This window comes from Drosophila tropicalis, unplaced genomic scaffold (assembly GCF_018151085.1).
Source record: "Drosophila tropicalis isolate 14030-0801.00 unplaced genomic scaffold, ASM1815108v1 contig_413, whole genome shotgun sequence".
NCBI lineage: Eukaryota > Metazoa > Arthropoda > Insecta > Diptera > Drosophilidae > Drosophila > Drosophila tropicalis.
In genome coordinates this window covers 1,348,023-1,366,582 of record NW_027172877.1, presented here as the reverse complement: position 1 = coordinate 1,366,582, position 18,560 = coordinate 1,348,023, and the positions used below count along the sequence as shown (strand labels likewise).

Sequence of the window (18,560 nt, the reverse complement as noted above, 5' to 3'; positions counted from 1 at the left end):
GGAAAACTTTTCTTTTCTCAATTTGTGATTTTCAAAATTGGATGTCAATATGATTGAACTGTCAAACCAAGAGATATAAGGGTATATCTGGTATGTAAGGGTATATAAACTTCGGCAATACTGAAATCAGGTTGGCCCTCTGGCTTATATATGTACATATATGTACACACACACACACCCATAAGTATTTATATTTAATTGTTTAAAATGCAGATTTATAGAAATAACGTTAGGTACATAAAAACTTGGTTGTATTATATGATAGATAAATCAGGTTGGATAATAAAAAACAAATGTTAAAGTTTAATGGAAAAGTAATGACTTTATCTCTTGACACATTTAGATAGTTCTTTACACTAACTTCATATCGACAGCAGATATTTTGTGGTTTTGAAAACGCTAGTCATACGATTGTACCCAGAATTGGAAAAACGTTTCTAAATGACTTAGCTCAAAAGAAAACTTTAAATGACTGAAACTTAAAATACACTTTAATAGATCATTTATGGGAAATTAAGTTGTTTAATCAATTAACTTCCACTTGTTGTTATTCATCATAAACTTTGAACATCGGCATCATCAGGCATTACCTTTACCATCCAAAGTAATGCCCTTTTTGGACATTGCACATATGAAATCCCATTTGATTGTTTAAACAAAAATGCAAAGATCGAAGAAAACCCAGCTGCGAAATTATTAATAACATTGGGAGGGGGGCCCTAGACGGACATCGTAGTAGAACTGACTATGAACTATGAAGCTCTCCAATCTTAGGCGCTGGGTGCCGGCGGCGACAAACCATTAAAACTATTCGCTCAAGCTTCGTAGTCTCAGTCTCGCGTCGCATTTCAAGCGATTCGGAAGTCTTTTTTCGACACGTAAATACAAAACAACAACAAAAAAGAGACACAGAAATAAGAAATACTTTTATATACACACATATATAAGTATATACTTATACTTCTATACAAAATTTGATTACTACGCGCGTGTTGCAAATCCGAAACAAAAATAACAAAACAAAAAAACCCAAAAAAAAAAAATACAAAATTTTTTCAATTTATGTATACGGAAATTATAAATAAAAAACACAATTTGTTTGCACGAGTTTTTGAATGCGTTTCGAACATTTTTGCTGATTCTGCAATAAATCAAAAAGCAAATATTTATTTTATGCTGTGTGAAACAAAAATTTTGTGTATAAAATTACAGAATGAAATCCGCCAAATCAAATGAAACAAGCAACATCTAAAAATTTATACAAACTTGAATTGAACTTTTGATTGGCTCACGGATTTTATTTAATTCCAGTTTCATTTCGATCGTCTTTTTTGGGGTTTTGGGGCATTTGTTGTTTGGGTCTCTTCAAATTTATTTCTGGGTTGCCTTTGTAATGAAATCATACAGAAAATAGAACACACACACACACACGCGCCGACACACACACACACACACACAAGTATAAACAATTGCAATGCAAGAAAAATTTATACAAAAATAATTCTTTGTAGATCAAAGTTCAGTTGAACCAAAAATTTATGTATGTGATACTATGTTGCCCCTGATGATTGCCATATGGCAAAAGTGAAAAATATTAATTGATATATAGAGCAGACCAAAGATTTTGAATTTGACCAAATTTCTTAGCAAAGTCACTTCATATAATTAATAACTTTACAAATTACAATCGAAATTACAATCAGAAATCAAAAAAGTGCAAATTATTTCAATTAAAAGTGAAGTGACTTTAATTTATATAAAAATGAGAAGATCTTTCTTTAAAACTATTGAAATTTAAGCCTTTCGAGTTTATTAATGAAAAGTATTATGTAAAAAATGTTTTTAAATATTACTTTCCAAACAAAGTTGGCAAAATAGAATCAATTTGATTACAAATTAAATACAATATTTTGCGAAAATTTGAATAACTCGAATAGTTTCTTCGATTAATAATAGTAATTAAATAAATTTAAAGTTTTTGGTTATGCATTTATCCATATTTTGTTCAAATTTCAATACATTGTTTCAATATTTTAATGAATTTTGTAAAAACAAAATGAAAATATATCCCCAATCTTTCCTTACTAATATTTTTTGTCCTTCCTTTAAACTGATGATCAAATTAGAGTAAAAGTGAAATAAATTAAATTTGAAATCGTAAATTACAACCTGTTGAATTTGAAGTGAAAAGGAAATACTTAAAACTTGTTGAACTTCATTGAAATGTCCAAGTAGAACAGTTTAAACTGGAATCAAGAAGTAAGAAAACAAGTTAGTTCAATGAAAACTAGAATAGAAATATTTCCGAAAGTAATTCAATGATGAAATTAACAATCCTAATTAGTTGATCAATGTAATTTTGCAAAATTTTTCAAATATTTTGTTGACAATTACAATTTTAACTGACTCATTTTATGTGTAGCTCTTCTAATTGCTCTGATTAGTCATACTTCAGTTCAGTTGGGTTTGTTGTTTCTTAGTACCGGTTTTTAGTATTTACAAATATTTGGTTACATACCATTGGAGTGGATGGATATTTCTTTGCATTTTATTAGCCAACGATTATATTGTTGCCAAATTGTGATGATATCACACCCACCCCTTGAACAAGGACTAAGACAAATACCAGGCCGAGTTTGCCATGGTCGCCCCATGGCCATCAACATCATCATCATCATCATATTGTCACTATAGTTGGGATGGATGTGGACTGGGGATGTGGTGAGAGTATGGGACAATAACAAATACTTGAGGCGGGTGTGGAAAAATACAATTTGTAATGCAATACGCTCCAGTTTTGTGCATGAAGTCGCCACTAGAAAGCAGCTCTTTCTGTCTTTCCCTCCCTCTTTCTGGGGGTATGTATGTAGATATATACATATATGCGTCAATTGTGGGTGCGGCTATGCCGCCTTCTTATCTAGTTATATTAGGGTATATCAGTTATCTGAGGATATGAGTAATAACAAGTGTTTGTCTATGGAAAGTATTTAGGAAATACTCTATCTCTCCCCTCTATTGACCTTGCCCACTCTGCCTCTCTATCTTTCACTTGTGTTGATGATCCGAAATGAGCTTCTATTGTATTCTCTAAACATAATTTATGCCTAACCTTGCTCCCACTTATTTATTCATATACTCTTATATATGTATGTATGCATGTACATATATTTCGATATCTTTGGCTTTTACAAACATTTTTTGAGAAACTGCTCAATTTGGCTAGATAAACACAAATTTATCAAATTAGCAAAGTTCAAGTATTTGCGCACTTTCTGAATTTACCCTGTAGGATTAATAAAAGTGAAGTATATTAGATCTATATTGTCAGTTGATCCATATAGAGTTGAGCATTGATCAACATTCTGTAGGGTATCTTAAATTCGAACTTAATAGAGTAAGTTCGTTACATGCCATAAATTTATTTAGCACATATGTTCATAAATTCCGCCTTCAAATATATTTCAAATATCTATTTTTGTTTTAAAACTTTAACAACTTAGAGAATTGTTTTTAAATGTGCCAAATGCCAAACAATTCTAAGTTTTATTATGGAAGAACAAAACAAATTGTAAACAATCTCAAAGAGTTACACAAATTTTTAGTTTCTTTCGCAGACATAATTAATATAAACAAAAAAAAACTAGCCGAGATAAGGGAAATTTCCTACACACTTCGTCATATTTTGATAAGAACGAGACGGTCTATGAATGTTCTATGCCGGATGCCAGCAAATGTTTGGATCAGTCTACTATAGATTCGAAATCCCAGAGATTTGTTTGTTATCAGATATTATGTGATTCACAGTCTGACAAATATCTTCTATGTGAACGAATATTAAGTGATTAAAACACGATTGCTTATTGATTAATTCTTGATCACTTTTATCAATTGATATGCTCAATGTATGTAGGTAACTTAGCCATTACAACATAGTTTTATATAAATGTTGTTTATACCTTACCCATATGTCCATAGGAACTTGTTATTCTACATTCTTTACTAGGTTCATTGCTGACAGGCCATGCAATTTTGCATGCTTTCGAAAATCGTGTATGTTGAGTCCCCAACACTTGAAATGCTGACACTGACAACTTATTTATTCCACAAAACACAAAAGGGCAATAATTAAATGGAATCTTCTGAATTGGAAATGATAACCTGCCAAAACTAGGCATATTGGCTTAAAAATCTTAATAACTTAATAACAACTTTTACGAGTCTCATGCCGGTAAACGAATAAACATATGCCAGAACGAAATAGAGATTAAATAGGTTTTTTGTTATAATATTTACTATCTAATCGTCCACCTTTTGTTTAGTTTTTGTTTTCCTTTTGTAAAATTTTACTAATGCCAGATATAAAAATTGTCGGTTTAAGATTAGTAACTTAGCAAATGCAATTGATTGCCCTAATCAAAAGAAAATAATTTTTGAGTATTGAATAATCCACTTGACAATTGTCATTAAAATTGGAACACAAAAATTTATTTCAAGACTGCATCAGGTGCGCTAAATAGGAACACAAACAGAGCCACTAAATTAATTTTAAATCGAAAAAAGATAGTCACGTCTTGAGTATAAAGGTTTTTTGACCCAAGAGGCAAACTGAACGTGTGCATATAAAAGTGATCTAGATATATCTTTGATACATAGCAAATAAAAAGAAATTTTCCGATGACATTTAATTACGATCTGTCGTGAGAGAATAATTAGTCAGTTCAAGTTCGAAATTCGAGTATTTGTGAAGGGCCGTCAGTCCTGTGGAGGTAAGAATGGAAGATACAGCGGGTGTCTTCTCTTCAGTCTTCTTGTGTGGTTACTGTTCTCCAGCAAGTTGATAGCCAGGGTATTCTCGTGATGTTCAAGCCACAGGTTGTATCGCTTGCTCAGCCTGCGGATTTCTTCCTTTAGGTATGGGGTGTTCAGGTCTCTATGCAGTACCGAGTTTCTGACATATAGAGGAGCATTTACTATTCGTCGCAGCAACTTGTTTTTAAATCGCTGTAGTATTTTAAGGTTCGAGTTGGAAGCAGAGTCCCCGAGTTGAGAGCCGTATGATTTATGATGGTCTTGCACAAAAGAAGCCATCAGCCACTCCATCTTTCTCAGTTTCATATTTATCTGCGCCGTTTTACCTTTCATGTGGGTCTTCCAGTTCAGACGCCTATCCATAGTGAGTCCCAGATATTTGACTCTGTTGACCGTCGGGAAGGCCTCCCAGGAGCACTGGGGGACTGGGGGAGCATTCACCGCGATGTTCCACCGATTCCACCACGGTTCGAGGAAAGAAAGCTGCAATTTCAGTACAATTTTTGGTATATTAGAATTAGTTTAGTTTGCTCTTGGAATGATTATTACAAACTACGATCAACATTTTGAAGCTCAACAGGATGATAAGCCTAAAAGGACATTTCCATGACTATGAAACTCAGCATGTAAAACGTTGTTCTGCGAATGCTTTAATTTAGATAATTTGTATACCTAAAAATGAAAGTGTAAATAGAAAGCCATGGATTCAAACGTAATCTAAACTAGTGGAAGCTTTTTTTGAAACGGTTTTTATATGTTTCAGATCAGGTGACTATATCATATACGTAGATCCCATAGAAACTTTTTACAATTCACATAATGGAACAGGTCCGTTTACAGAACAGTCTTAAAAAACTATTTCTCTGATATGGAAATCTTTAAACAATTTCCATAAAAGCTGCATAACTCAAACATTTTTAATGGTTTTAGAATTTGACACAGAGAATATATTTAAGTAGTTCAGATTAAAGACAAACTGTAATTGCAGCGAATAAAAAAAGTTATTTTCTATTCATGGTTATTACTAAGATTTTGCATCTGAAGCACATTATTTTTGGAATTTCAAGTAATTAAAAATGCATAAGTAGGTAAATGTTGAGAAGTATGTAATTAAAAACCTATAATTTGTGTAAAATAAAAACAAAAATGACTAGACTTTGGCCTGGGTAATTTGCCGATGCATTTAGGTCTCATTAAAATTTTGGAGGTTTTAGCTAATGACTGAGCTTAATTATGGAAATAGAATTATAGACAATCTTTTCGACTTTTGTACTGCCAAGAAATATTTACATATAATAGAACTCTATTCTAGTATTTAATCGACTTAAAGTTTTCCAGTTAAATTCGAAAAGTTTAAAAGACAAGCAAAATAATTATTCAGGATCCATCTATTTATGCAATTAGATAATGGAAAGGATTGTGGTTAACGAAAAGTTTTTCCTTCGATTATATAACAATCTTCAAATGATAAAGTAGCATATCAATATTAAAAAGTCCTTCTTTGTCTAGGAAACAAAATTGAGCAACAAACACAGATCTCACTGACAAGGACAATGTAGTTTCTTTGTAACTTGAACTTTGTTCAGGGCACAAAATGTTTTTCGTTATTGGTCGTCTACTTTCAGGATGTCATCAGCCGAGTTTAGCTTCTTAAATATTTTTGTTTGTAATCAATTTTTGTAGTATTTATATTCTGCCCAACTGATGTTCGTTGTTCCTGATTGCTTAAAGTTTGTTACCATTGCGAATCCGCCAAAGAAAAAAATGTAAAGTGTGATAAGATAAGATAGATGTGTAGAGATAGTGAGATTATGTTAAGTAGATGCCGCCCAAAATGTTGACAACACAAGTAGCTTGCCAGTTTAGTGGATGAGATATATTGAAGGACCTGGCACAGACTCATATCACAACAAGTCAACAATAATAAGGCCAACACACACTTATGTTTGTATGTATGTATATCTACTGCATCTACATACTTCACATAAAATTATGCTAACCAAGTAGAATGTAGTTATGAAATGGCTGATTAACTATCAAGTAACTACTGATATTTGTTGGCCACAGAAGAGGGAATGTCTATTATTTTATAAATATCCTTAGCAGTATTATAATGTTAGTTAAAAATACATATAACAAAAACATATTTTAACCAAAAAACCATGCTTATATTGTGGAGCATAGTTAGACGTTTTCCATTGTTCAAATGATGACTGAAGGACCAATAGACTCTGAACTAAGAGAATCAACAAGCAGCCTTGGACCATACAAATACATTTACATATAGAAATATATAAATTATTAAGTATAAGGCAATTATAAAGTAGTAAAAGTCAGACAAGATGAAGGCATTATAAATAGATCTAAAACTTTCCGTTTGCCTAGTCGACTATTGGAGAGATAATCACTGCCAAGTACTCAGTTCGAAATTGTAATGCTTTCTCCCTCGCACATTTGTGCATATTGTTAATTTTTAAATTTGAAAGAAAATATTTAAAATTTTGTAGCCTTTGGCCCAATATTTTTACTTCTTATTCTGTATAAAAAATTCGCTATGCCAGCAATTTCTTTTTATTCGCTTTTTTACCAAAACTCCTTTGTATGGGTACATATATACATACATACAGTGGAACCTCGGAAAACGAGGGAAAACAATTCTTGTTAGAAATGAAAGCTATGACATTTTTTAGGGAACTAAATATGTTTTGGACCGAAGAAGTTGTCTGAAATGGCTAAAAAAGACTTTGGAAAGAATTTTGTTTTTTTTATAATGGCTAAAATGGTCACACTGGGGAGCTCTATAATGTATATTCGGGAATTCCCCTGTTGCTTAAACACAGTACAGTGTTTAAGGAAATTTAATAAACAATTAGATATAAAAACCAATTGAAGAGCGAGACAAATGATACTATGCCAACCGAAAATTATTCATATTCGTAATCGCCTTTACCATCCTAATTCTAATTTGATTACCGAGCTACAGATGATCAAAATTATGTAGGGTATCTTAAATTCCAGTCTTATGTATGTCTAAAATTTGTTACAAAAGTCTTACAAGATTGGGAAATCGATTTCGAGCAACTCGAAGAAGAGTGTAATCGATTCAAGGGGTTGAATCTAACAATGAGTAATATTATTCAAATTCAATATACATTGAACGGTGAGGGCAATTATTATTATTACAATTTATTTTAATTGATATCAAGTGGCATTCCCAGGTTCTGAGCAAGTGTTTATATTCCCAAGATATATATGTATGATATGTCTATGTATACCTCTATTGACTTGTTGTATGTATCATGGCTGCATTTATACTTGGACTAGTGGAACAACGTGCAGGTTAACTTTTGTGTGGCTAACTCAAATATAATTGACAATATTTGGTTACGGTGGGAATTTTAGCCAGTTGTCTAGAAAATATATATACTACATATAGTGACTACCTGAAACTTCTCCCCCGCTGGCCACTTCATTCCCTATCAAAGCATTTCCGCACGCTTATTGTCTCATTGTTCAAAGCGAATCAAGTTGTGAAGGTTTCTCTTTTTAATTTTGTGTTTTGTTGGTACTTCTCTGTGGTTTTTGTTTTTGCTTTTGTTTGTAAATAATAGATATAAAGATTATGTGACATTAATTCAATGGTCACGTAATAAAAAATGATTCTAAAGACAATTTCCGAGGCTAACAGACTCTAGTCCATACAAAAGGAAGGCATTTCAATTGCGCAATTGAAATGCAACAACCTCAGACACTTGAGATTCAGATTCACTTTTGTTGCTATTTTATTTATTTTTTTTTTTTTTTTTATTTTATTTTGTGTTTTTATTTTCTTACTTCGGTTACGATCTGCCGCTTACGCAGATTGTTGTTGTTTTGTATTTTCCACCTTGTACGTTCTCTTTTGACCATTTGTAGCAATTTTCCTATTGGCGGTTTCGCAATTTGTACTTGGTGCTGCTAATGTCGATGTTGTTGCTGCTGCCGCTGCTACGGCTACTGTTGCTGTTGCTGTTGCAATTGTCCATTGCCCCAAAACTTGTTGAAATCCAAGAAGAAATATTGTATGTACTTGGCCAACAAAAAGCCAAAGAAATACCTCTTTGCTGTTTCTCAATCCAAGCGTGTTATTCTATGATGTTGATTCAGATCTTGTATTACACTGTGCGAAAATTGTCGCAAGAACCGGTTCCGAATGACCTTAAAGAGATATTTCTTATAAAGTAGATGAACTGGACTTTAATTCATCATTAATGTACATTTAATTAGAATCAATTAATCTTCTTGGCGCTTGGGGAAAATCTGCTTATCAAAACAAACTAACTCTAATCCCTAGCCAGATCGGACTTGTAATAGCAAATGAAAACCATTAATCGATTATTCAATCATATGATTAATCGAAGGTGAGCGATCACCAGTTAATCATGGAAAATATTAAAATAATCGATTAATCAACGATTTTTTGTTTAAATTTATAAGTTATAGGTGTTTCAAGATATATTTTCAAATACCATTTACAAGAAAATTACAAGACAAAACCCTAAAATATATCACGTTGCCTCAAATTACAGGGTATTCTAGAACATCCGTGTTTCAAACCGTCTAAAATTTTTAAGTTAATTTTAAAGTAATTTAAATTAACATGTTTTCAGTTAATTATTTCTTGTTTTGATGTACTTTTTGAAACTTCTTTTCTCCTTGTAAATCCCACAAAGTTTCTCAAGATATGAAAAGACGACTATACTTCAGAGTCTCATAAGAACAAACAGAAACAGCTTTGATTTTAAATACAGTACGTATATATGTATATGTACCTAGATCTATTAGATTACCCGCCTTGATAAAGTTTCTTTTTCAAGTTTTTAGATTTAATTGTTGAAAAAGTAAAATGGGTTTTGTGTATTTTACACAAACGTGACTATTTGACTACCCGCAGCATTTAAATTAATGACTCGATCAGAGTTAAGTTTGTCGTTGTCACAGAAAACACTCACATGAACATACAAATGTACTATCCAATAAGTATTATTCGAAAATAAATAAAATAACAATCTAAAGTTTTGCATAATCACGTTTTCACGAGCATCAATCTTCATTAGGTAATATACACAACAGTTGACCGCTAGGTGGCGTCATAGTGTTTAAGCGGGGAAATTAATAAAATTACATAATTTTAATGCATAATTCTAATGTCCATATATAGAGACAGACATCCGGACAATGAAAAGGCACTTAGTTGGAAGTTCTAGAGATTCTTTTTCAACGGCTAGCCACACAATTTCAATATCAATTGGCTCCGAATCGCATTTTGGTACTAATTTGAACATCTGTGGCTTACAACAAAACTTTCTTTAAGAGAAGCTTGTCTAAGATCTACCACTTTTGGTATGATATATGTGTCGTTTCTGGGGGATTCTTATTTCGAGTCTTTGGCTCAAAAGTCACCTTAAACAATTACCTTCTATACTTAATACAATCATCTATTCAAAGCTATAGATTAACACATTGAAACAGTTCTCAGAATGAAAATTGAAGAACGAATACGACATAAGAAGATTCCCATTCCGACTTCCTAATTGAAAGATCCTGCCGCATGTGGTAAGCCCAAGAAGCCCACTCTTAGCCTCTTTGAAAGATCTTGCTAGATACTCTATAAAGTCTAGGGTAATGCAAAGTCGACGTTCTCTATTTGCACGTTTTGTTTATAGGTTTCATACGCCAAAAATTTGAGCCTCAATCTGAAATCGCGAAGGTATTTACAAAATTCATAAGATAGACTCGTGAATGTGTCAGTGATTTTTCTTATATTGTTGTTGTTATTGTCGATTTCTTCATCTTCGTCTTCTATTCTGCGTCTATTTACTTGGCAAGGTCGTTTTGAATGATTGTGTTATTTTATTGTTAAGCTATTTTGTTGTTTTTTTTTTTTTATAGTTTTATAATTATTATTATTATTATCATATGCAAACAGTTGGAGAACGATTTTTGTGTGTACGCTTTTAATGTTGACTCAGTAACTCAAATAGCCATTTCGAAGTGACAATTCTTTGCGCCCAAAAAAAAAAAAAAAACGGAAAAAAAAACTGAATTCGAAAATCAATTTCAACTTAAACTTGAAATTTTTGATGCCTCTCCGATTATTGACTTCGACGCGTTTTGCATTGCCAAATTATATGGTATACAAAGAAACATACATATGTATATATTTGTTGTTGTTATTGTTATTTATTTAGCTTTGCCTTTTTTATAATTTATTAAGCATTCTGTTGTGTTGTTGTTGTTTTTGTTAAATCTGCTTTTTTTTATCGTGAACGTTGACGCTAACGTCGCAACTTGGTTGGGTCTCTCTCTCTCTCTCTCTCTCTGCTGACCAAGGGGAAGGGCAGAGCTTTGGCTTCTGCCTATTTCTTCCGCAGTTATCAATTGGCTGGTAGACAGTCTAGACCAGACTGAAACAAAAAAACAAATTTAAAAAGTTACTTTAACAACATTTTGAATGCAACCATTCATTTTTATTTTTTTTTGGTTACAACAGTTCACGGTCTTAACCCGGGCCCAAACTACAGAGTTCAAGACGCGCTCTAATTACAGTTGAAAATTAAAAGACTTTACATAATAATTTTTGTGTTGTTTCTTTTTTTTGTGTGTATTTTAATTTGCCTTGAAAGATGATATAAACAAATTGCAAAGTAATTGTGAAATCAAAATATTATAAGTACATATATACAAAAACACATATACATAGAGGTATATAAAGTTCAAACAAACAAACAAACAAACAATGGATAGCAGCAAGTTATTAAAGAATGTCTATGGTATCGATATACACTTTGAAGATCTCGTCTATCAGGTTAATGCACCGAAACAGAAAGGTAAATTATTAAATATTTAAATATCAATTTAATGTGCTAAGTGATTATCACAGTTGTGAGAGTTCCGAATGGAGAGTGACTCAGAACCAGGTGCTATTTTATTGGCAGAAAATAAAAATTTATTTATGTTTTCATTCCAAATGCCGAACAAACTTGGCATTATAAAATAAATAAAGCCGGCTGGGTATATACTAAAAATTAGCGCAGAATTCATTTATTTCAAAGCCAACTTGTCAGTGCAATCAAATTGAAAGATATTTTAAAGTTAAAATTAAAATTAAAAAACAAGAAAACATTTCAATAAAAACAATATATAATATAAACAATTTCTCACTGTCCCAAAACGCTACTTAATTTTAAAAAGGGGACAAACTTATAGCCCTAATCAGTGCCAAATTAAGCTAAAAACAAAAGCTAAGTAACGTTTTTGGGTCTTAATACAATTTCAAAGTTCACTTTAATTGTAAAAGTCAGGACGTGAATAGGAATCGGTTTAATTATAGCATTTTTACAGATTCCCAAAGGCAATAGTTTTCCAAAATTTATATGATTAATCTTCACTTTTTACAAAAAGGGTATATAAATTTTGGTCAGAACGGATAGAAGAATGCATCTCTCACCGCGATGATCCAGACGGAAGGACGGAAATGGCTTTAGTATATACATTCTTGATCAGCCGGATCAGACGAGTTCAAACCGCCATGTTCATCCTTCCGTCTGGATCATCTCGAACTTCTTCTAGACCGGAAGAGCTAGAAAGAAAATTTGAAAATCGATTTGAAAAGTTATTGCCCAGTTTAATCTCAATTCGGCGTATAAACACTAAAACTCAAAGATATTTGAAGAGCTTTTAATACAGATTGAAAAATATCATTGCAATTTGAAAATCAGGACTTGCATTTTTTAAATACTTCAAGAAAGGACTGAAATAGAAAAAAAGGAATAGAAAATATTTAAAATTCACTTACATACTTTGCTGAACTTATCATTTTTGTTACCCACTTGAAAAGATACTTGACTAACATTCCAAATAACTTAGAATTTAACAGCATTGAAGTGAATAATCTCATTCGAATATGGATTAACATTTGCCATGTTGCAAAGTTTCGAAAAGTTAAGAGTTTTTAAGAATTTTTTGTCATTTTATAATTATGCTCAGACACTAGTGTAGTTAATTCCTCCCAAGCGGGCGGGGCTTATGGCATTTCGCAATCCTGATATCTGTATGTATAGCCAATTTGATACTACTCTGGATTAGATCTATAGCTTTTTAATTGTTGTTGAAGTTTGACAAATAGTAACTTGAAATTATTAAACAAATGCCTAATAATTGAATTTGAATTTACAATTGATTATTTCAAAATGGTTTATGGGTAAATATAAAATCATTAAAAAGTAACTTTTTATTGAAAGTGTAAAAAGAAATAGAATATTTTGGTTAATATATAGTTTGAGAATCATCCCAAATATGAACATATATTAAAAACCCAAGAAACTAAACACAAATAAAATACTAAATAGAAAAATGAGTAAAATTATTATATTCTTTTTTCTAATTTAAAGCATTTTTATGTTTATTTTTATGTATTTTATATACTATGAAGTGAGACATAAACATCTTCATCTACCATGGAGGGATCCAAAAACAATTTTCGTTAAATTTCAATGAGGGAATTTTGTCAGTATGAGTATTTATTGGAATTATTCGATAACTTCGAAGATTTATTAGTTGGGGGCCGAAAAAGTTAAAACAAAAGATGGATTCCCCACATTTCATTTACTTTAATCTAAAAAAATTAACAATATTCTATTGAATATAGGACATCAAAAACTTTAAATTTTCAAGCATTATTAGCTATTATTTAAAGATAATCAGTTTAGTAAATTATAACAAAAAAAAAAGGTTTTAATAAAAACAACAACTAAATGATATAAGCGACAACTATTGCAAAAGATCATTAAGATATCACCCAACATTATGGCTATATTAATAAACATTTCATTTTATTAAAGCATTCATTATGTAATTTGTGCATGTGGATAAATAGTCTAATTACATTTTAGTTGGACTCGAGCTATAAACTTGGTTATTTTTCATGTCATAGTTACCCAAATACTCATAAGACAGTACCTGCAGAAAGTTTATGTGCATTTAACTTTATATTACATTTGAAATGAAATCATATATTAAGTTTAAGGTCAACTTTTAACTAGGTTTATTGTATAATACATTAAAAAGTTTATAAATTATTTGTAAAAATTTAGAAAAAAAAAGTTATAAATTGAGTTTCGATAGATATGATATGGATTTTAAAATTTTTAATATTTTATATTAACATTTATATTGGAAATTGGATAAATTCTTTTTTTTTCACTTTAAAAAACTGTTAAATAAAATGCAAGATATTCTGATCTCTTAACGTTTTCGGTAAGGAATGATTTTCTCGGAATCGAAAAGGTAATCTATTCCCGGTTTCGATTACGAAACGTTTGCTTATTAGTCAGCAAATTTAAAATTAATTGTAAACTTTTCTTCCATTTTTTTATTCTTTTATTATTCTAAGAACCAAAATAAATAACAAAATGAAAGTCAACAAATTTTAATCTAAATAATTTTTAGCAAAATTGGAACTTACCTTAGACTCAATCGGAATACCCAAGTTATTTTTTTTGGATGCCAATGAATAACAAATAATTACTTTAAAAACCATTAACCACTTAATCCTGGGTTATTTTTGTAAGGATTTGTACTTGAAAACAAATGCATACCTAAATAATAATAAAGCTCGGAAACTCTGTAAACTGACCTCGAAAATGTTACAAAAACAAAAACAATTGACATTTTACGCGTAATTGAGAAGAGAAAGTTGATATTATATAATTGGCATGTTCTCTGTCGAACTCTGTAAGTGATCTTGGTCTCAAAAAAGTCTCTAGATTAGGATCTTTCTATAGAAGAGTGGTTCTTTTAAGTATTTTCAATGGTAGGCTTATTATAATGGCCAAAATTCAAAATGTCCAATTCAAAAAATTTCATCCTGCTGCAAATCGGTTCTCAGGAACTTTGGAGACAGCTCTGTTCCGTTTGAAAAAGAAAGCCAAAATTAGGAATATTTCGAAAGAATCTGGAAGAAACTATTTTTAAGGTCTAAAAATCTTAAGCTAGATATAAAACACTTGGAGTAGATTTATGTTTACCCAAAATCTTTGTTTCGCTTTTTACCAATTTCAGAAAAGAAAGCGGTTTTAAAGGGCATAACAGGAACCTTCAAATCGGGTGAATTGACTGCCATAATGGGCCCCTCGGGGGCTGGTAAATCTAGTCTAATGAACATCTTAACGGGCCTAACCAAATCCGGAGTCAGTGGGCAAATAGAGATTGGAAAAGCTCGAAAATTATGCGGCTACATAATGCAGGACGATCATTTCTTTCCATTCTTCACGGTGGATGAGACAATGTTGATGGCCGCAGCACTTAAAATTGCCAACAAATGTGTTAGCATGAAGGACAAGCGATCTTTGGTGACTAACTAATTTAGTTAATTTAGCTGTGGAGAGACACTAATTGGAGATGTTTTACAGGTTGACTATCTCCTTAACTCACTGAAGCTGTCAAAGGCGAGGCACACAAGATGCTCCAATCTGAGTGGTGGACAAAAGAAACGTCTATCAATTGCCCTGGAACTTATTGACAATCCTGCCGTTTTATTTTTAGACGAGCCCACAACGTGAGTAATAAAAAAATAACCGGTTATTTCCTGTTAGCCTTGAACTTAACCAACATCTCAACCAACAGAGGCCTGGACAGCTCATCTTCTTTTGATACTATACAATTACTAAGGGGCTTGGCCAACGAAGGGCGAACGATTGTATGCACCATTCACCAGCCATCAACGAACATCTACAACCTCTTCAATCTGATCTATGTCTTGAGTTCGGGTCAATGCACTTATCAGGGTTCGCCACAGAACACGGTGAGGTTCCTCAGTACCATTGAATTGGAGTGTCCTGCCTATCACAATCCCGCCGATTTTTGTAAGTCTCACAAAATATCATGATCCCAATGTATGTATGCATATTTGGTATCTCAATCCAGTGCTGGAGTGCGTCAATGGCGACTATGGCAATCATACGGCAGCCTTGACGAACGCCGCCAAAGATGATCGCTGGCGTTATGATCAACAACTGATGCCATTGGATGAGGAATCACAGGTGCCAGCTACCCCACCTACTGAATCACAACTGGCCAAATTCAATGAGTCGCAGGGCCAGGCACAGTCTCAAAAGAAGCCTTTCACGAAATTGGACTCATCCAAGGATTTAGCTAGGCATACGTATCCTCCAGCGGAATGGATGCGTCTGTGGCTACTTATTGGACGTTGCCATTTGCAATTCTTTAGAGATTGGGTAAGTTCCAAACGGAAGAGAACTAGCGGATAAACTAATTTTTTTCCATCCTTCTTATAGACTCTCACATATCTAAAATTAGGAATTCATATAATTTGTGCTATTTTAATTGGTCTATTCTTTGGCGATTCCGGCAGCAATGCCACCAAACAAATCTCAAACGTTGGCATGATTATGATACACTGTGTCTATCTCTGGTACACAACTATAATGCCTGGCATATTAAGATGTAAGTGTTTAATCCATCGGACAAATTGGTTATAAGAACCCAACCAAACAATCCCAACTTTGCAGTTCCCTCTGAAATAGCGGTCATTAAGAAGGAAACATTCAACAATTGGTATAAATTGCGAACTTATTATCTGGCCACAATTATAACATCGACACCCGTGCATGTAAGTATTATAGAAGAGTCAAAGTTCGGAATTTTTAATGACTTGGCTCCGGGGGATTATCTACACTCTGATACGTTCAAAATTGTTTAATAGATAACTGTTCGTGTGATTATTAATCATTAACACCAAGCCTCAAATGTCAAATCAAATCAAGCCTGAACGAAATGGAATTGGAATCGGAAAGTCAAAAACTATCAATTACTAATTTTTAGTGCCGGATTAGCCGTACAGAAGGATTCGAAAGTGCTATCAGGCCTGCGCTTTAAAGGGCCCTAATCTATAATCAGATTTCTGATCACTGAAAGATTGATTCATTGATTTTAATTAAGATATAGCCGTTTTTAATCGATTTGAGTTCATGTCTTTACTCTTGCATTGAAAGATGATCTTTAATTATAATTACTTTCATCGAGATGTAGAATAATTAGACTCAAATATTTTATTGAATTAAAGCCGATTTTACCATGAACAACTACTTTAAATTTGTGAAATTTCACATACTTCTAAAATTTCATCTATCAGGAACTTATTTTTACATAATATATAAAGAAAATAAAGAAAAAGAACTTCAATATATTTAGTTTTAAATCAGCTTGGGTTGTATTTATTTTAAAAAAAATCTATTTTTGAACACTTGATCAAAAAGTTTATCCTATTCCTATCATTGTTTGATACAAATTGTTGTATTCTTTGCAATTTCAGATAATATTTTCCACTGTATATATAACGATAGGATATTTAATGACTGAACAACCCGTTGAAATGGAACGTTTTGTTAAATATCTTCTTTCTGCTGTGGTCGTTACCATTTGCGCCGATGGTTTAGGCATATTTCTGGGCACGATTCTAAATCCAGTGGTAAGTTATAAATAATAAGAACGGAAATTTTAAGTTATTTAATGAATTATCTTTTATATATAGAATGGTACTTTTGTGGGTGCAGTTTCAACGTGCTTTATGCTGACATTCTCTGGATTCCTTATACTCCTTAATCACATTCCGGCCGCCTTACGCTTTATGGCCTTCATATCGCCATTGCGTTATGCATTGGAAAATATGGTCATCTCTTTATATGGCAATCAAAGAGATCAATTGACCTGTCCGCCTACCGAATTTTACTGCCATTTTAAGTAAGTTTCCCCTGAGATGTCTAAGAGAAAGTGAACTTTTAATAATAAATTGTTTTTGCTTTTCAGAAATGCCGTGACAGTTTTGCGACAATTTGGCATGGAGAATGGCGACTTTGGCTACAATATCATGATGATTCTAGCCCAAATTGCTCTATTCAAAATTCTCGCATATTTTACGTTAAAACGTAAAATCAAAACAACTTAATTGGGTTGGCTAATTCTGTATAAGTAGTATTGTATTTTTTGGGGCTTAATGTTAAATGTGAATGTGATTTTTATGTTACTTATATCGCTTTATAAGAAGAACAACTTATTCGTGTGATAAACAAAAAAACAAAAATACAAAAACGAAAGATAAACTGCAACGAATTGTAAACATAGCGAATATAGTTTTTATACTACTGTTTATTCGGACTTACACTAGATTTAGGAAGCAAAACTTAGTTAGTGCTTAGTTAACATAGGATTAAGCTTATTAAATTTGTGAAATAAATATAGAGAAATCGTATTTTATTGAACTTGCCTCGACTTTATTTTCTGCTAATTTTGTAGAATGACAATAATTTCTAATATAAGCCATACAGAAGGATTTAAAATTGCTACCAGGCCTCCGCTTTTAAGGGCCCTATACCGATAATAAAATTATTGATCCCCGAAATTCGATTGATTCATTGATTTTCTAAGTTTCTTTATTTTAAAAATCCCAAAAACCTTTCAATATTTATATTTAAGTTTTTTCAAGCATTTGATGCGATTGCGATTTAAGTATGATATAACTTTTCCAAATCGATGTAGTTATGCTTGATTTTAATCGATTTGAGTTCATGTCTTTACTTTTGCATTGAAAGATGATCTTAAATTATTGAATTAAGTTTGCAAGATAACAATGTTTTTAGTTTCTAATAACAATTTTAAATAATTGAGCTGTAACGGTTACCAGCAAAAAA

General features: G+C 32.0%; 1 protein-coding gene across 2 annotated transcripts; it reads left to right on the top strand.

Moving 5' to 3' along the window:
- The first annotated feature begins 860 nt into the window (after window positions 1–860).
- On the top strand, window positions 861–18,131 carry LOC137573595 (ATP-binding cassette sub-family G member 1). Of its 2 annotated transcripts, XM_068285551.1 has the most exons (11): window positions 861–878; window positions 11,478–11,681; window positions 14,914–15,203; window positions 15,264–15,409; window positions 15,478–15,716; window positions 15,778–16,088; window positions 16,149–16,317; window positions 16,383–16,483; window positions 17,186–17,341; window positions 17,405–17,613; window positions 17,680–18,131. In XM_068285551.1, exons 2-11 carry the CDS (start codon window positions 11,591–11,593, stop codon window positions 17,816–17,818), a joined length of 1,851 nt encoding a protein of 616 aa, XP_068141652.1. In that variant the 5' UTR covers window positions 861–878; window positions 11,478–11,590; the 3' UTR covers window positions 17,819–18,131. The 2 variants fall into 2 exon arrangements, with proteins under 2 accessions (XP_068141652.1, XP_068141651.1); XM_068285550.1 differs by lacking the exon at window positions 861–878 and having other exon boundaries at window positions 11,366–11,681.
- The last annotated feature ends 429 nt before the right edge of the window (window positions 18,132–18,560 follow it).